This window comes from Cupressus sempervirens, chromosome 7, assembly GCF_028749045.1.
Source record: "Cupressus sempervirens isolate cs-2001-9-10 chromosome 7, ASM2874904v1, whole genome shotgun sequence".
NCBI classification, from domain to species: Eukaryota; Viridiplantae; Streptophyta; class Pinopsida; order Cupressales; family Cupressaceae; genus Cupressus; species Cupressus sempervirens.
This window is the reverse complement of record NC_143124.1, coordinates 859,040,919-859,062,112: the sequence shown is the minus strand read 5'-3', so window position 1 is coordinate 859,062,112 and position 21,194 is coordinate 859,040,919. Positions and strand designations below refer to the sequence as shown.

At 35.0% G+C, this 21,194-nt stretch overlaps 1 protein-coding gene across 4 annotated transcripts in view; it reads right to left on the bottom strand.

Annotated features, from left to right (window-relative positions):
* Positions 1 to 21,194, bottom strand: part of LOC149550162 (F-box family protein) — a 103,384-nt gene that overhangs the window by 70,843 nt on the left and 11,347 nt on the right. For all 4 annotated transcript variants that reach the window (XM_089793277.1, XM_089793280.1, XM_089793278.1 and 1 more), the window contains one exon: positions 19,929 to 20,083. In XM_089793277.1, the coding sequence (XP_089649403.1) occupies positions 19,929 to 20,083 (155 nt within the window). The remainder of the gene's footprint in view (positions 1 to 19,928; positions 20,084 to 21,194) is intronic.

Here is a 21,194-nt window from a genome sequence, read left to right as displayed (position 1 = left end):
TCCTGTGGTATTGGTGACAATCCTTCTTTAGTTTTCTTTGTTTTGTATGACTCTAGCTTTTCTTTTGCCTCCATCCACGATTGGGGCTTTTGAAGGGATCGTCTTGTGAGTTCAATCTATATTTCTTCGACTTCAATGACCTTGGATGATCTAGTTAATTGACTTCGTGTTACCTTCTTTGGCGTTCTTCCCTCTCTCTCCTATTGCTTGAGAAGTCTATCTCTTATCTCTATACAAGTGCCAAAACTTGGCAGAATTGGGTTTTCTGGCATGGCCAACAACCGCTCGATGTGTGGTCCAACCACCTCTTCACTTACTTCATATTAGAATGGTGTCCACTAGTGAGCTCTTGGTGCATGGCTTGCACAATGCACTTGTCTATGTTTGCTATGAAGCATATATTCCTTTTGTATTTCTCCACAAGACTGGTAGGAATCCTTTCCCGCGTGTGCATTCCTTGCAGAAAATATTTAAAATATTTCCACAAAATAGTGTTTCCTTTGCCCTCGAGCTTTCCATACATCTTGCTGATTTATGTTGTTATTGGTCACTCCTCATGCTATTTAAAGGGTAGGAACCATGGGAATTCTCTCCTAAAGTAGAAGAAAATGCATACTAATATTGCACTAAATTTGAGAACTTGATAATTGTAGTCTTTCTTGATCTTAGTGAGGTTCTCCATAATTTGCTTGTGGAGCCATCTGCTCAAGTCAAACCTAGTTTGATTATGTATGATCCAATAGGTGCCATATGATGCACCAATGGGAATGTTGTTGTCCCTGCTTGAATAGTACATTTTTTAACCTATCACCATAGTCACGAATCTTAGTTCAAGATTCGGGATATCATTTACTGTACATGCCTTTCCATCATGATGTCCTCCAATGAGCTCTGCAGCCAACTTTTTCAGGATTGACTTTGTGATTAGCTCTCCTCCAATAGAATTGAATCCAATTACTCTTTGTATCACATCTTTCGTGATTTTATATGATTTATCCAACCACATATACTAATCATGAGCCATGCTCAACATAAATCTTACCCACTCCTCATGAAAGAAATTTGAGATGTTTATGGCTCGATGTAGGGTAAATTTCTCCAAGTGCTTGTTTTCCTCCTTCAAAACCCCATTTGTGCAAAAAGTTTCGTACAATTTAAATTGCCTTGTCACCCATTTCTTAGATCTTGACATCCAGGTACATGCTAACATCTTTCGTGAGAAGAACATCAGTTGGCAATTATGACAGTGCTCCTCCCTCATCTATTTCATCTGCCTTCAAAAAAGTAACTTCATATTCAGGATGTTGGGTGACCCTCCCATCAATTAACATCACTTTGTTGATTTCTTCTGCCAAAACTTTTGTTCTTCGATAGGTGGCTATCACACAATTTGTCACAATAACTTACCAAGCATATCACTCCTCGCACCTTTTTCTTTTGGCACAGCTAAACTCTAAAAAATTCACGACATACAATGAAAACAAGGATTCACAAATTTTAAAGATCAAGAGATTCCAACTTTGCAAAGTGGTAAACAACTCATAATGTATCTATTCATAGCCTTGAATTGCAACATTAGGATTAGAATGGTAAACTAGACTTTTAGCTCCCACTTAACCCATGTCATTAAATGCTTACAATCTATTGAGAAACAGTCATGTTTCTCACTCAATCTCCTATCTACTACAAGTGATGCATGTTTGTCATTGCATCTAACACTCAATAGCCTTTGGCATCATATTATGTGATTTATTGGTTTAGATTTGGGGACTGATACATGATTGCCTTGTTTTCCATAATGCCTTATGCTATGAGTTAGCTTAATTCATCTTAAAGGTCTCACCACTGATCAGTTAGCTCTCAACCTTTGCAAGCCTTACTTCTTTTGCCACCTCACTCCTCGTGGTTCATCTTTTGGTGATGTCCTTCTTGACTACTTTGTCAACATTCTGACTTTTCCCATTCCTACTAGGGGATTGGTAGGTTAGACTACTTATGTTCTTGTAATCTCCTACAAGATGTCCAACTTTGTAACACTTGAAACATGTTGCCCCGGTACCTCTCCAAGGTCAAGCGTTGTTTCTCTAACCTGTCCTCATCTTGCAATAGGATGCAAGGTGGCTTTGATTTCCACAGGTTGCGCACATCTATGTGGGGAACTTGTCCCTTCTAGTGGAGCTTGTCGACTACGTGGGTGACTGGTTTGACCTTGCTCCAGATCTGCAGTCCTCGGCCTTATATCCATACTTCTTGCAATAGTAACAATATTCGTCAATCCTTTTCTCATTAAAATGAGATCTACACACGTGTTGTGTGGTCATATTGGTGACAACTATGACAATACCCACCAAAGGTAGATTGAATGCCAGGTGAAACTTGTTTAAACCAACATGCATTTGAAGTATGTCCAATCTTACCATAACAATAGCAAGTAGGTTTTTCGAGTTTCTTACCTTTAGGCGATGTCCTTCCTTGCTTCATGAGGTTCTAGTCTCTTTCCCTAGATGATTCACCAGCTGCAGAATTGTTGACACCTTCATAGCCAAGATTGGTGGTACTTTTGTTTTTCCTCTAAGCTCTCATTGAACTTCCTCAATTTTGCATTCCTTTCATTAGTACTCTTCAACTCCTCAGTTAGCTTGAGTACTTGTCAATCAGCTGTGTAAACTGCTCCTTGTGAGGATAGTTGTGCTCTTCTTAAATCAGCATTATTCATGCAACCTTGTTTTTTGATGCTTCTTTAGCTGTTCACTTAGCTTCTCAAGCTATTCTAAGTGCTTCATCAACTTTATTTTCGTCTAGAATGGAATTATTTTGTTCCTTGCTATGTTCATTCTTGTTGTCGACTCTTCCTTTTCTTTCTTCACCAAGGTGTTTCTGCATCTAAAGGCTTCCATTAGATCTTCCCTCAAGTTGTTAGGCTGGTTGTTGCTAGGGTTTGTGTTTTGATACCAATTGTTGTCCCAAACTAGTACGTATTGAGAGGGAGGAGTGAATCAATACGAGCTTTCAACGCGGTTAGGTGAAACTCCTATGTGTTTGACACCAGTGTTCTAAATAAGAGAAAAACAATAAATACAACACTATAAAACCATGCAAGCTCACACACAAACAAATGCATCAATAATGCATGGATTTTTGTAAGTGGGAATCCTCAGTGAGAGGATGAAAACTAAAGTGGGTGTAATATACCCACTAGCCTTTTAATGCGTGTAAAAGGTTGCCCTGTTACAGGCTACAATTGTTCTTTCTAAAAATGCATTATGTCAAGAATTTGCAAAATCTGTGAGGATTACAAAAAGCTTGTTATGGATACCTGGTTAGAGGATTTACAAACACTCTTGCTAGAAGATACCTTGTAAGAGAATTTACAAAAGTTTATAACTAAAGCTTGCTCGGTTAAGAGCTTACAAATATATGTAATGGTAATAAGGCAATCTAAATAAATGGTCTAGAAACAACACTATCTTGCCTTGTAGATCTCCTTGATAACTCCTTGAAGATTCTTTGATCTTCTTCCTTTCTTTGGCTTTCTGTATGAACTGCATTGGTTCACCTATTCCTCACTCTACTTGACAGTCAGTCTATTGTTTTGGCTCTCAAATATGTATCTCTGCTCTTCTTTGTTCTTCACTTACAACAGTATCAACAACAACAGCCACCAAACATGAATAATAATGATGCTAAAGTCAAATTATTCTTCCTATATCTCAGGCACCAAAACTGATTTCAAAAACCCCACTCAAATTCAAATTTGAATCACATACATAAGCTAGTCAGATAATACATGACACCTGCGAGCAGGCACCTAGCTTTGTATGTCTGCCTGTCCTCCTGTGGGTCTACGATATAGCCTTTGTCCTTTGCTTCTACAAGACTCCACACTTGGATGTCTTGGACTTCCTTGCTTGTACAACAGTTATGTCTCCTCAATGGTGACTCATCAGGATCAATCCTTTCCCATGACTGCATCTCTTTTCTTGTTGCCATGTCATGACTTGGCATTGTCACCATCTTCATTCTGACCAATGTGAGGTTCTACCCGTGTTGCTCCCTGCTCCTTTATCGGTTGCCAATCAATGACAACACTAAGAAATTTTGTGATGCTAGGTTTTAGTCATCACCTTTCCTTTAGTCATCATGCCAAGTTGACTCACTTAGGCCAACACACTGTACAAAGATCTCAGAAAAACTAATCAAAGACAATAATCCTGCCAGAAAGTAGAGATTTAAATTGTGAACACTCAAAACTGATAACTCAACTTGTGTGACTTGATCAACCTTCAAAACACTCCCACACTACATATGATACTCTAATGAAACTGTATTGTCATTGAAATGCAACTCACATTACATCAAATCAAAGTACACATCAATCGTTCCAATAATTAAATTGAAGCCCTAATTGTATGGCTTTTCAACATTCTAGGACAAATCCTCGATCACTATATATGTGCATTACAATTACAATTACATTCATATGTCAGTCTAAAACAAAGATTAGTGCATTCGCAAATCAACAACGATAAATTCATTAACCAAACATGTAATAAGCCAGGACAAAACACACTGTAGTTCCCAATGTAGCCCTATCTGGTCCCAATGGCCATCCACACACTACCTCCAACGAGCACACGCTACAAACCTCTTGAACATCAAACCAGAACAGCAACATAGGTAATTAACTAACACAATGACCCTTTTGTTACTTCAAACTTCCTGTCCACAAAAAATAAACTCTGGAATTTGATGGATCATGTATAGACATGCTCTCCTTTCAACTGCAGACCATGACTCTCAACTATGAAGCAATGTGAAACATAACAAGTTACCAAAGCAATCTCTTTGTCTGGGTTACTAATCTCATTCACTTCTGGGTCACCTCTACTGACAGGAATAGATGCGGGATGATATTATGGATATACTTCAACTGATTCCACCATCATAGCTAGCCACTGTACTGTACTTCCACAACTCAAATATCACATTGATATGACATGACAGCAATCTGCATTCTTACAATGTATTGACATCACTGACAAAACTGATCAATATCCACATTCTGCTAACTCCTCTTGATACTTGCTTTGAGATCAACAGCAACAAGTGTTCAACTGGATATCACAGATCACGGGCACAGAGATGACCCTCGAGACAACACTTTTAATAATTATAGTGTGCTATGAATGAGAATGGATTGGTTTAAAAAAAGCTATTACAGTAGATGATAAAACCATAACAAAAAAGAATTTGATGGAAAATTCAGAAATGGAACACCATGCTAGAACTCTCAAGGCGTGAATATATAAATATCATATCTATAAGTTTTGAGCAATGATCCAGAGTTTCAGATGTGCATCAACCAAACTCATTATCCAGCAAACTCTTGGAAGAATCTCTTAGATTTCAGAACTTTTCTACCCAAATATACATATTGTAGCTGATATGCACAAAATTGGGTTTCAGACCATTAGTTATTTTTTATTATGCTACTTTCTATCATTCTTACCAGACACAGACTCAGTAAGCTTATTTTTGGCTGAGACTCAGATTCAACAAAAACTTGGCATACTCTCAGAAGTTCAACGAAAGCACAATATAAAAGCATTTCCAAAAAACCCAAGTTTTGGTAAAAAAAACTTTGGCCTAGACTCGGCAAGTCTGCGTAGATAGCCATTGGGCATCCCTGACCATTATTTAGGAGACTCGCCAGGTAATCAGTGACTCTAATAATACTGATTTATTTTACTTGCCTGACCTCTTTGCTTCTTCTCATAATATTTGTCAATTATATACCTCTGCTTCCACAGCCTATTTTGCTCTATAAATGAAATTGTTAAATTTTTTATGATACCCATTGTACCTTTTATAAATCTAGTAGATTTCTAATCACAAAATATTCGGGGTGGTTTGAATGTCCAACATCAACAAATAATAAGAATTTTAAGGCATGCACACACACACACGCACACAAAGAGACGACAGAAAACAGCATTACTAAATTCAAAAATGAAACTGCTCATCAATCAAAAAAAATAGTTAGAGTTGTATATTCAGTTTCAATATCCAATCATGAAGAAGCGATGAATGATATACACAATAACTGAGGCTCTTTGTGTTGGATTCTGAGCCCAGAAAATAAGATGATAAACAGCAATAAGAAAGAGCCAAAACTGAAACAATAAACACCAGAAGTACCCTGGGAAAACCCTTCAAGAATGAAGGGAAAATCCCTTCGAGTGTACAATGCCATTTGCTAGATGTGATATACATAACACAAGAGAGACTCTTCACATTACAATGGAAAGTCTCTTGAAATTTCCAACAATATAACACTTTATTACAAATCCAACTCTTCGAATATTCATGCCTTAATGCATGATGAATAACACATGTCATTATATTTAATATTACAATTATTATAAACATCCTTTTCAGCTGAAGATGACTAAAACAAAATTAACGCCTAGAGCAAAAGATTTCTATCGCAACTACAAACTCCAACACTCCCTCTTAGCGAGAGAGGACTCTTTAGCTGAACAGTTACACAAGGCTACAACCAAAATGTCAATGATAATATCTAATCACATAGATCCTATGAAATTTCATGGAATCACTCAACATGAAAACTCTGCACGAAACACAAACAATTTTCATGATGTTGTCATGGAATCTCTCAACAAGACACTAAGAGAACAATTTACTCACTGTTAACAATCATAAAATCACCCAACATGATAGATTTGTAAGGATCCTAGCTAAGCCTTTAATCACGGATTCTCTCCACGTTAACTATCGTGGAATCACTCAACATGACATCCAACTCCCAGCATGGATTCTCTCCATGTTATGTCAGCATGGATTCTCTCCACATGATGATCACTCACAGAGCGAAAGAGTTATCACAGCTGATTCTTACAATCTCATTTATTCACACAATAATAGAAATATGCATAACAAAAAAAACAAGACTCGGTTCCATTTAAGTCTCAATTATTACAAACACCACAAGCATTATAAGCATATGAGAATTAACGAGATTCCATAGGAACCCCCTCTTAATTATGAAGTCTCCTTTTGAAGCTAAAATCTTCCTCTAAAGCTCACCACCTCCGTTTGGAGCAATAATCCTCATCTTGTTGCAACTTGCAACAAAGAGAGATTATTAATAATAAATTAGAGATCAATGATATAGCAACAACCAATATTCAAGAAAATGAAATTTATTTCATGTTCGTCTTTTTAGATCAAAAAATTACCTTTTTGTGTAAGAGGATTGTAACCAAGAAACTCTGAGTCCCATTTCAAGTACAAGAGCTAAGATTTCCATGGCTAGATTGCATGCCAGCTCCATCTATGAGTCCTCTCCTACAGTTATAATCGTACTGACTTCAATGTTCCCCTCCTCCCTCGGAATCAATTTCCTCTTTAGCGTACAACATTCCACTTGCAAACTTCTAAGAAAATCACGTGACATAGACAACATAGCATGTTTTGCATGCACGTCCATATTTTCTAATCACTGCTTCTGGCAAGCATCTCTTGAAGAGCAAGGAAAATAAAATTCTCAAACTTTGCAAGCGATCATCCTCAGCCTCCTTCAAAGATTTGTCGTGACCATACAGATTTATATCTAGACCACAATGAGCAAGAATGAGCCAAGATGAGCATAAATAAATCAAAGTGATGCTTGACGACGACACTTCTAGAATACACAATGGAAATCAATAAAATTGACAACACATCCATTTTCTCACAATGTGTAATGCATGACGATTCCAAGAGGCAACAAAATTGAAGATAAACCTTTTAATCACCATCAACAATTATAGAAGTCAAACAAATCACTGAGGATGGAAACAAGAATAGGATCTGTCTCAATTTTTCAAATGCAGTAAGTGCTCTATGAGAGCTTACCATAAATATTTGCTACCCATGCCCATCATGGATTTCCAATATTTTCTCCTCCAACATGCTATTATTTTGAACATTAATCTCCAGCTGGTCGATGCTTTCAAAAATTTCACTATTCCTATGCCAAGTTCACTCTGGATGGTTCATTTCCTTTTTCGTACAATTTCTCTCTGACACCCACATTGCACATGCCCAGCACTCTCTCTTTTCTTCATTGTCTTGTTCAACATCGTACCGATTCAACCTCCAAGACAATTGTAACAAACGAATTTTCATAACCAATTTAAAACTCCTAATGATCTAATTTCTAAGTATCTGATTCCATTTCACCTGACAATGACTTCTAATAACCGAATATAACTATGATAAAAGTAACTGTTTCTAACCTAACAGTATTTCATGTTCAGCTGATATAACGAGAACAAGAATTAAATATGTATACATTGCTAAAAATTTAACCATTTCTAACTAATAACATATTTAGCTGAAAAGTAACGACTAACTTTCTTAACTGAATTTATATCAAACTAAATTAAACATTTATTCAATGTAAAGGAAAAATATTTACTCTACTTGAAATATTAAACTGTCTAATTATTTCTACTAAAGGATTAAAAGTAAAAGTGAAAAAGAAACATATAGTAATAACGGAAGATTCTTTATCTAGTTGTTCAAGCTTTGGCATTGGTGAGAGGAGAAGCATTGACATAGGCTTAACCTCAAATCATACTTATCCTCACACATCCTAACTTATTAGAACGGCCCTCCCTACCTCGAAATCTAACTTGGGATGTTCTTCAGTCCAACCATCCGAGCTACCGGGTGGTTTGAGTGCCCAATCAGTTATACCTATATAACTAATGTCTACAGACAAACCAGTGATCTCAAGATTGACACATATTCCTATAAACTACCTTGGCCAAGGATTTTCGTTTGGGTTCAACGACCCGATCACCACCACTCCACTTGACAATAAATTCCATTACAGGGACAGCATGAGCTATTGAGTGTTTCATTACATAGTTATTCATATATGATTTCATTCTTGGTTCTTACAGGTTAACTCCACCTCTTCACCATTTCAGTGGCTTCTTTGCTGGTGAATCCTAGGTGCCTAAAAGATTAAGATAATTTTGTTTTATTTACACCTCTTCACCATTTCAATGGCTTCTTTGCCGGTGAATTCCTCGGTGTTTGTAAGATTATGAGCATTATGATATTATTGTATAAACCTCTTAACCATTTCATGGCGTCTTGTCGGTGAATTCCTCGGTGTTCAGAATCCATGAGTATTTATTCTTTGTTTTGGAGATTATAACAGCATGTTTATTGATAATGATTTCAATACTCATTACAGCTACAATTCAATTTCATAATGATGTTACAATTTTACAGAGAAAACTAAAAGATCTCAATGATTCCATGAATTGCATAAGACCATCAGCAAGGTATAAGCATGTTGGCTGCATTCAGTCTGCTATTTAAAGAAGGAAGAGTTATGATATTCAATTGCATGAAATGTTTCATTCACAGTCCTAGAAATTTATGTTCGGTTGCAGTCAGACCTTTACTCCAAAAAGGAAGGAAAATCGAATACATATGTTTTACAATTCATACACCTAACATTGTAAAAGCCGACTACAATCGGTCTTATATTCATGAAAGAAAGGAATTATATGGAAATGCAATGCACAAAAATCTTGACCTGAGTCTGGCCTAAAGTCAGTCAGGATGTGACTTCTCCCATCCTTGGCCGGAACTCCCGTAAGGCAATTGTTTTCACCCGCTAGCTTGGTCTCTTGGCGGAGTAAGGAATAGATCAGAGTATTACCGACTGAGCAACAAATTAAAGATGGCTCGGTTCGGAATGAGTATCACGGCTTAGAAGAGAAATGTATCAGTCAAGGAGAGAATGATGTTGCTTGGTCGATTCACGGCTCTCTTAAAGACTTAGCCGAGACTCCTCGGCTTCTATCGGTTTCAAAGATGACCATTCGATTTCAAGCATTAATTCAATTTGAAAAGAAGTGAAATATAGAGGGAAAAGAAATAAGGAGTTGGAGAGTTATAAACTTCATTTTATTATTATAATACGTTCTTATATACGTTCACATAAGTATATTGATGAGGTGACATCATTAGATTATATTATTATAATTTATTGGTGCCATTTCATTTTTGTATTTATGTGGTCGTATGTAATTGTTTATTATAATGATAAGATAAAATTTAATTAACAATCTCTAAAGGTATGTATTATATTTTAATTTAGATTATTTTACGTTTTTATTATATTGTTTCCCTAATAGCTCATGCGGTCCCATAAAGTAACCTGTAGACAAGTCTCTGTATCCTTTCCAAGGAAGTCTTGAGTCATTCCTACCGATCCAGATGATTGAACCAAACAAACATCCCATTCCGATGATCCCGTTTAGCAATGCTTCCCCTCTCTTCAATCTTCTCCTACAATCACCCATGTAAAACATTCCCACCAAAACATTAATTCCATAGTATTTCAAAACCAAATATATACATCATTAATTCAAATCAAACAACTGCTAATCATCTAATAACAGTTATAGGTTACCAGTCATTTCATCAACGTATATAAATAACTCATTTCACATGATCAGGAAAAGAAATAATTCGTTAGTTGATACAACGTATATAAATAACTATTACATCCCAATTTTTGACCTAGCTTGAAATATAGCCGTTGAGGTTCGCATGAAGTCGGTAGTTTAATTAGGCATATTTGCCGGAACAATTGATCTTGTTGATTGTCCAGACGCTTCAGTTATTTTGTCGAATAACTATTGGGACTTCAACCCACTTGATTACTCAGATGGCAGGACCAAAATGTTACATATGCCTTATCCCTGGTGGGAGGGCCATTCTTTGTTGAGAATGAGAAGATTAAAAAGGGTCCCGATGCTGAGACTTGCGCAATCCAAACATAGTTTATAATCTTGATAAATGTTATCTAAATCCATCATGAGCGGGTTTGTCGACCCAAAATAATAACAGAAATAAGTTGTTGCCAATTTGAACCTGAAGTGAATGAAAACAAAATTGTGAACCATGATCCTTTTTGATGTTGGTTAAACGACAAGATCATTATGTGCTCCGATAAGGAGTTGGAACTATCAATACTTGTTTACAGATGTAAACTTTTGACGAGATGGGCATGGAAGCCTGAATCATAGAAATGGAAAAGATGAATTTCCAAGTATTTACAAATGAATGATGAGAATCTTATGAATTGTTTCAGATGCTTATGATCTTGATTTGATGATCTTGCATAGTATATCATGTTTTTACCCTTGAGCACAATTGTTATACATGTATAATACACATGCAATGTTGACTTTACTTATTGAGATGTTGTATATTGTTTTGGACATATCCTACATGAAATGATTATTCTAATGAAATATTGGGCTTGAAGGCCAAGGTTGCAATGGAAAAACATGGATTCACTAACCTATTACAAGTAATCTATAAATTTGCAAGGAAGATCTATCCATTGATGAGGGCCATATGCCAGATGGTACATATGAGTAATTTAAAATTATGATTTAGAACTTGCTGGTTGAAGAATTTCAATTTTGAATACTTATCTTACTTTCAATCATTGAACCCTATAAATATAGATATCAATATGGAATCAAACTAATGATATGGTGAGTGTCTACATAAGTATGACAAGAATATGAAACAGAATCAACTCAACCGATGCTGAGATGACCACCGCTACGATAAAGTGAACTCAGGTGAGTGCGTGTTCAATTTTATGTTACCATGCAAGCATCTTTCTGGAAATTGTAAAGTAAAAATGGATCTTGAGTTTTGATTATGATTTTCATTCTAACCCAATTGAGAAAAGAAATGATATCACAATGTTATATATATCTTGTATTTGGAATATTCTTTTAGTGTCTAAATTGCAGAGGTCATCGAGGACGATGAACCACAAGGGGAATGATACGTTACATTCCAAATTTAAAATACTCCTTTATAATATTCGTTGCAATTTCAAGTTCATCGAGGACGATGAACCACAAGGGGAATGGTATGTTACATCCCAACTTTTGACCTAGCTTGAAATATAGCCATTGAGGTTCGCATGAAGTCAATTGGCAATTTAATTTGATATAATCTGGTGAAATGGTAAGATAGTTAGTCGTTATGATTTCAAGTGAAGAAGACATGTTAGTTGATCGTTAATCGTGAATTCATGGAATTAAGATGAAAGGTTAATTGTTATGATTATTTATGATTTATAATTTAATTACGGAGAAATTCCTTGCAGGGAGCATGTCGAAGGGGTGGAAGCATTGTTAGAAAAGAATTAGGCAGGGCATCACCATCATTGGCCAAACAGGTAGAGGACCTAGCGATTTGAAACAGGACACATCTGTGAAACCGCATGAGTTATTTAAATAATTGATTTAATTAAAATAATTAAGTTAAAATATAAAACATTCCTGAAAGGATTGTAATTTATATTTCATCATTATTATTTGATAATAATTTATATTCGTGCATTTAAATATAAAAATGATTTAAAAACATTATAATAATTTAAATAAGCGATTATAATAATGTTCAAAACTATAATAATGTTTGGTATTATAATGTTCGAACTATAATTTCTTACTTTTAACCGATTAATTCTTGGATGTAAATCGATTTAATATTTGACAATTTGATTGTATAATCGTTCAACTTCATTTTTTCCAACCTTTTAATTATTTTTCCTTCTTATTCTTTTCCTCGTATTATCCTTCATTTTATTAATTCAATTTAAATGGCTTTAGAATGTTCTTCTTTGTAACTGATGGTAGTTGTAAGGTCGGCTCAAATTTATTTATGGAACCTTTAACATGTATTGGTATTCGTCCTTGTTTCAACATTTTGTACTTGTATACTTCATCGGCTTTCCTTGGCAACCTGAGTTATTGTTAGCTATTTGCAGAGGCTGAGTTCGGCCCTGTATGTAATTCCGCCTTGAATCAAATCGACCTGTCTCCAACACCATTGAGCCAAGGTAGACGGAATGTTACCTATGCGAACTTTTACCAGGTTTTGGATTTGAAGAAAGTCATGTAAGATAATCCAACTTTTGCAATCATTTATGCCTTCCTTGATATCATGTCTGCGTGAACATAATTCTTGAGCCGGCAGATTTATAAGAGAAAGTAAAACCTATTTTAGAATATAAGATTATTGCACTGTAATACCAGTATGTCGTTTCCTTATGCTTTCGAATTAATGTATGTTTGTCTTCAGTCTTAAACAGTGAAGCTTGTCATGCTTTCAGTTTGCCATAATACCATTTTAATCTTGAAAGATCAAATCGACAGCCATAATGATTTGAGTCTATCATTTTATATTTATATCAGAAGATGCAATAAGACTATATTATAGTCAAACGTATTTCATTCAGGCATCTTTCTAAAATGTTAATGTTACATAGATGGAGTCGTCTGCAGTCAATATTCTAGTTTATTAAATCTTCAAGTTTAATCGACTGCCACAGCATTGATTTAAATATAAAGAATGTCATAAACATGATATCTGAACATGTGTTACTCTGCCAAGCTTTCTTGAATGATTTCTTTCTTGATAAAAGATGTTATAAAATATGGAATAATGATCAAATCTGAGATGAGTAACAAATCCAAGTACCAAAGAATTCACAGGCTAAGAGCCCGAATATTGTGAAGAAGATACAAGATATATTAAAAAAAGTTAATTTGATTACACCTGGGAATCACCAGCTTAGAGGCTTGAATAGGGTGAGGAGGTGAAGAGAACCAGCAAAATGAGGTTGATATCAGTATTCATAAAAATGATACATAAAACATTTCTATAGCTTATGCATGTTTCACTCAAGAAGAATATTGTCAATTTTGAGATCTTTAAAGAATATAATCACTGAATGTGAAATAATGAAAGTATGTAATTTTCTTGAAAAATTGTTAGAGCCGTCTACTCTGAGATTTCCGGATACTTGGGACTCACCCGGCTGTGTAGCCGAGAAGATGGGTGATGAGGTATGAGAAAGGAATCATCAATAATATGAACCAGTATCAGTTATGACATTTCAATACTTATCTTTTAATATGAATTAATTAATAGCTCATGCATATACCTGTTATGGTGATCTCCTGCTGCTAAGTCGTACGGTGTGTTATTTGTCATGATGCCCAGTGGATGGAATGTTGTTCCCTGTCAATTCCGAGTCAGAAGGTCCTTTCTCATTAGAGATCGTGTGGGGATATATTGTGGTCCGAGGTTGGGTGGTTAAGCCCCTGACAATGTTTCACCTCACTCAAGATGTCGGACATGAGTCAGACAAAGATAAGCTATGCATTCAATTGATTATCAGAAAACAGGTATTATCATTTTTATTTATGAGGTAAAGATTGAATTGAGTTAAATTCATTGTTATCATTTTTTTGCACCTGGATTAATTGTGAATTGTTTTCATTTATATGAATATTGAATATAAGTATTTATCTAATCTTGAGAAACTGTCACTGATAAGTAATCGGAAGGAAAAGAAATCTGAAGCCCTAATTGATTGGGTGACAGCTAGAACCTTAAATGATACAGTGGTATTGGAAGCCCTAGTTGAATCCGTGGTCGCGGAAGCCCTAAATTGAATCCGTGGTCGCAGAAGCCCTAAGTGAGATAGTGGTATCAGAAGCCCTAAATGAACCGAAGGTAAACAATGCCCTAATTGATACAGTGGTATGTGATGCCCTAATTTAAAATAATAGAAGTATTTAATTTGATTTTAAGATAGCGGTTTTTAGATGATAGTTGTCATATGAAATTGTTATAGTGTATTTGTGGACTAACCCGAGTGGTTGCAGAAGCATCCCTAGTTTGATTTGAACTCAGTTTTTTGAGGTATGTGGTTTCCAATTTTTGTAGTAATTTCATTTGATGGTAATTCAAGTTTTTAGTTGAGAAATTTTGTATAACTGTTTTTTAACGGTAAATCTTATTCACATGAACATGAATGATATAACTGTCTTCCTATGAAACAAAGTAGCAACTGTATTCCTTGAGTATGATGAATGATAAATTAGACCAGGGAAAATGGGATGTTACAATAACTAACTAATTTCGCATGATCAGGAAAAGAAATAATTCGTTAAATCAACAATTATGATCAGATTAAAAATTAGGGCAATATTTGGGATGTAACAACAATACTATTGGAAATATAAGATAGACTAGGTCACTAAGAGGGGAGGGGTGAATCAGGAACCAATAAAACTTATTCTTAATTCACCAATTAATCCTTCATATGTATTTAGATCTAATTGCATGCATGAAAAACTAAAAGCATTAAAACATTCATAACACTTTAACACAAGATATGGTCACCCAGAAACCTTCCAAATAAAAAGGAAAACTGGCGTGGGGATGATACCCACAAGCTTTAGTACTACAGTATAAAGTTGGCCAGTTAAGGCTTGCAATTGATCACTTCTGATGATCTGCCCTGTTAGGAGCAATAAGGACTGCTAGGTCCACCTTGTGAAAGGATTTACAAAACATACAATGAAGTATGCACTCGGTAAAGAGGTTTACAAAAGACTGTTAAGTCTACCTTGTGAAAGAATTTAACTATTCCACCTGTTAGGATGAACCAGTGGCTAATCTCTAATTTGCAACTCTTATTTGTTGATTGAGATTCCTTTGGAGTGAAATGATCACCTTGTTGTGATAGATAAATCTTTGCTGCTACTTATACTACTTGTAGCCTTCTTACTTCGTGCTTTTGCTCTCACATATATCTTCTATAATTCTTACTTCATTGCTTCCTTTGGATGTGATACAATACGTTACATATATACCAATCCACATTACAATTCATCAAAGTCGGCTACAATACAAGTTTCACCAAAATACACAAAGTCGGCCCAACCGCTGGCACTCAAGTTCTAAAGACAAGCTTGGTGAGGTTCTAATATTGGGCAACCATTGTCAACACTCGGCATCGTCATGCTCTGAGTAGATGTAGAAGCTCGGCTCATACTAATCACTTCCAAGTAGTCTAAACTTGGTCAGCAATGGTGACTCGATGAACACTGAGAAACTCGACATATAAACTGAATCACTTGATTGATACAGCATAGCTCAGTCAACTAACACTGGGAGCTCCGTATAAACTCAATCACTTGGTTAATACATCCTAGCTCGATCAACACTAGATTCTCATTACTGATGCTGCGAACTCGATAAACACTAGAGAACTCAATTTGCACTATGCAACTCGGTAAACACTATGAAGCTTGTTTTACACTAATATTCTATCAACTTGGTAGATACTGCTCAGTGCGAACTGAATACTGTTTCTGGAAATCGATGGCAATTGTAGAACTAGGTAGAACTTGAATTACTCGGTTAACACTGTAAACTGCAAGATAAGCTCGATTTGCTAATCATTTGATTAAGTGTGTGTCACTAATAAACAAACTTGACGATAATGTCAACAAATACATGATGTGAGCAAATAATCATTCAAGACAACAATAACGCCTCTTTCCTCAGTGTCTAAAACAACGGGAGCTTCTATGGATTCGAATGAGATCACGGACGAGCTTTTCCACATATCGACTCCCCATCATGTACTGCATGAGGAGTTAAGACCACCTTTGTGTAACCGTCACTGCCAACATAATGACTCCGATAGGTCAGCAATGTAAAGAGAGGGAGCTCTTGAGTCGATGAAAGAAAAGATTGTCTCCACTACAATTTGATTGTTTAATTCTAGCAAATGAAAGATATTGAGCATGCAATGGGTGTAAAATGAATTTGAGCGAGCCTCTTGAGGAGTTTCTGAAAAAACTAGATAACCCTTGAATATTTACACTACGAAGACCTAGTGATAATCTACACTGCATATTTTGATACCTGAAAGGACAAAATAATATTTGAAAGCATAAAAATTTGAATCAGTCTCCAACGAAACATCTAAAACTGTTTCTACTCTAATTATCTCCTCCCAATAATGTGAAAACACTCAAGGCAAAAAGAAAAAACTGTCATAAGAGTTGTCTTCCGAAACAGAGGGCGTGAGCAAAATAAAACACACATACATACCTCTCGATATCGAAATGAAGCATAGACAACAGCTATTGCAAACATAACAACACAAAATAACCATGAACTGACACAGAGAGTAAATAACACAGTATCAAATAAGTCTAATGCTAAATAATCATGATGCCAAGAAGTCATGGAACCTCTGCTTTAAGTTGATGAATATCTCCAGGCCATTACAAGTTGTAGAACAACTCAAATCTTTGACAATGTGACTGTCGGACAACACATCATACAATCGAACTCAAGAACCTATACGAACAAAGCAATTCATGTCTCTCATCCTAAGCCTCTATATCTAATATGCTCATATACTCAACATTGTAACAAGAAAACTTCCTTATAAATTGTTATCAATCTTGGCTTTGATACCATGTTGGATTTTGAGCCCAGAAAATAAGATGATAAACAACAATAAGCCAGAGCCAAAACTGAAACAATAAACACCATAAATACATTAGGAAAACTCTTTGACAATGAAGGGAAAAACCCAGCCACACAACAAAAGATCATTTTATTGATAATAAAATTCAAGTGCGCGATACCATTTGCTAAATGCAATATATATAACACAAGAGACTCTTCACATTACAATGGAAGGTCTCTTGAAGTTTCCAACAATATAACCCTTTTATTACACATACAACTCTTCGAATATTCATGCCTTAACGTGTGACGAATGACACAATTCATTGCATTTAATATTAAATTTATCATAAACGTCCTTTTCAGCTGAAGATGACTACAATGGAATTAACGCCTAGAGATAAAGATTTCTATCGCAGCTACAAACTCCAACAGTTTGAACGGCAGCTTCAAACAAGGGTTATGACTACAACTTCCCAACAAATGAGGGTGCCAAAATAAATAACCCCAACAAACATTTTCAGTTATCTGATAAGTATGTCCTGATTCCACTGCTTATTTAAACTTCTAAGGACATAGGGCACTACCAAGCATGATGATTTTTGGGTCTCAACAAGAACATTAATTTACCATTTTTTGAAAGCTATATAGTAGTTGATGTTAAAGCATGTAATAAAAGTAGAAGGCATGTATGTCTTTTACACAATTGTCCATTTTGTATACATTCTCAATTGAAATAAACATCAATATATTCAACTATTCCATAATTGCCAATTCTATTTAAATCAATTTCACTGCTGCTGATTAAGTTTCTAAGCTAGTGTAATATCCTCTTAATTCCCAAGCCAATTCATGTCACAAAAGAAAGAAAAAATAAATCTACCTCAATGAATTCCTAAAGTGGGGCATTCACCAATCAAAAAGGATGAGGAAGGCATGTCTATTGAGTCTTAAAGTCAAATCACCTGGGTGAAAGCACAAAGGCAGGACTTACCAGACCTTGAAGAGAGGCAATATGATCAGATGCATCTGTCATTCGAGAAAAGATTTGTAGTCCTGTATGAAAGGCAGAGGTCAATTCCACAGTGGATTCTCCAAGGTATATTATTGTGTTATAAGTCTAGCACGTATGCACATTTGAATTTATTTCCTTTCATGCTGTTCATGGGAACTGTCATTGAATTATGGCCTTGTGGAATGAATGTTTGGACATTCACACATTTTAATTTCACATATTGGTCATATGGCACAGCTGATTTTCAGTATCTCGCATCTAAATTTCAGCCAAGTATGTTGGATTATAGATATTAGAAATAATTGGCAAATGGCTTGTCTTGTAAGTTTTTAGCAAGCATAATCTTTAGGAATTTTATTAATTAGTATCTCCATCAACAAGGCTGACCTACTACAGACAACTTGTACTCCTCACATACATTGTTTCAAGTTACAATTGATTTGAGCCCCAGGTCATGCAAAATTGGGATTATATGAAAGAACACAAGGTGGGCACCCTTTCAGAGAAATCAAGCCTAGGCATCCCATAGGATCATATGATCACACCTTCTTTGATGAGATGTCTACTGGTGTATTTATTTTCCAGACACCTGATAGTTTCTAGTTCTCAAGTCATTGAACCCACAGACTGTTTTTTATTATTATTATTTATCTCAAGAAAGCTAACAATCGACGTTTCCTTTAAGATTGCAGTGGTTATCCTCATAGGATTATCTAGTTTTCTACTCTATCTTTGATGCTTGTAACCTTAGAAGCACAAAAGACAGTTCTATCATATTTTAAGAGCTTATCTAGTGTTATCTAGTCTCATGCTTAGCCTGATTAAGGTATCTATGACACTGCATTGATTTAAATGATCTTTTCTTTAAAAATAAATTTCCATGCTCTCTGTCCTCCAATGTTAACTGGTAGAAAAACTCTTATCTTTTTCAAAAAGCCTGGCATTGTCACACCTAGAGTAAACAACATAAAAGAGACTTGAACATATTCAACAAAAAATGGCATAACTGTAACAGTTTATGTTATAGTCCAAACTCCAAACAGAAGTTTTGCCTTTATCAATAGATGCTGCATCTCAAGTAGAAGCTTTATGCAAAATCAATCATCCATCTAACCAAAGAAAAATGTATGGATTGAATAGAATTAACAAAATTTCAAATTATTAAGCCGAGAGGCTTTCTACAGTGGCAGCAATCTTCAATGTAAACATTTTTCATTTTTTTTAAAAATTGACGTTCATTTACTTGTCACAGAAATAAAATAGAATCTTAACAGTTACAGAGACTAAATATAATAGTTTAATTTTTCTATTCCATGATATTTCTAAATTATTTATCCTATATACAAGATACAAATTGCTTTAATGTCAAATGAATCTATTGTGCTAAACACATTACATCGAGAATGCTACTAGCTTATATATATTCAAAGGATATCTCTCCGCTTATTTTATATACATAGAATATGTATATAAGTTAGTAAATATGAGTCAATTGACCAAGAAATACCTGTTTCTGGTTGCCTAAATTTGGAGTGTCGCCGCAGTGCCACTGCCGCATGTTTGAACTCAGTAATTGCTAATGCCTTTTTCTGTTTTGGAAGAGAAGCTTCTGCTGCTTGGAGTAAGAGATTTGCTGCCAAGATTCTTTGACTTGTATCTGCTCTGAAACATCGAAACAATGTTTATATCATTACAATGAAAACCAACAAATACATCTTATTAGAATTGATTAGTACATTATTAGAATTGATCAGTACACTTCTATATTTCTACATTTGAGCCTTACCATTCATCTATAGAGGTTTTTCCTTATATTAAAAGTAGCATCTTTAAGAGCTCTATTCTGTCATCATCATTTGTTCCTCCTTTTAAGAATGCTGATTTAACAAACTTCCTTCATGTCAAATTATAGGATTTGGGTTTTTTGGGGGTGTGACTATTTATCTTCTTACATAGAACTCATAGTTAAAAAGTCATAGAGATATATAAATACACTGGCAATGAAGACCTGAAGAAATTCTTTTGCAATGTGTGATACTAGTTGTAATCTCTTTCTTGGTTAGAAATCCACTGAGGCCATCACATTGAGTTCTCCCTCTTGTGAGCTAGCAATCGCAATTGAACAAGTTCCTCAAACAAAGGTGCTTGCTCAATAGGCCATTGAATCATGCAGAAGCAAAGAAAGTACCAGTACAACAAATGTAATTTCTCCTTCCTAGGTGACAAGCAGATTAGTAGACATTGACCTATCATTTGAGTTCCTGTGGATCAACTGTATGGATAGGAGACTCAACCAAAGGGTCTTGGAGATTGCAGGGGCTCTGTAAGTCATTACTGACCATTCCGAATTTGAGAGCATGTGATATCCCCATCAAAATAAGATTTATGTAATTAAAATATAGATAAATAATAAATCAATAAAATAATAATAATATAGTACTAATCATATTATAGTATTGCAATATAATTATATAAAATGATAAAACATTAATTATCATCATATAAAGTGAATTGTATTAGTATTCATATTAATAAAATTATTATTAATAAAAAATAATATTAACAAATAATATAATGAAAAGACTCATATATCAAGGTATATTAAGAAATATGAATCACCCAAGAACAGATACGAGAAAAATGAGATATATAAAATTTGGTCTGCAAAAAATTCAGATTGAGGAATTGAAATAAATAATAAATTATGCAAGTCTCGAATTCAATATTATAATTTAACCACATCTCTTTTTTTCTTAAAGCCTCTCCATCGAAA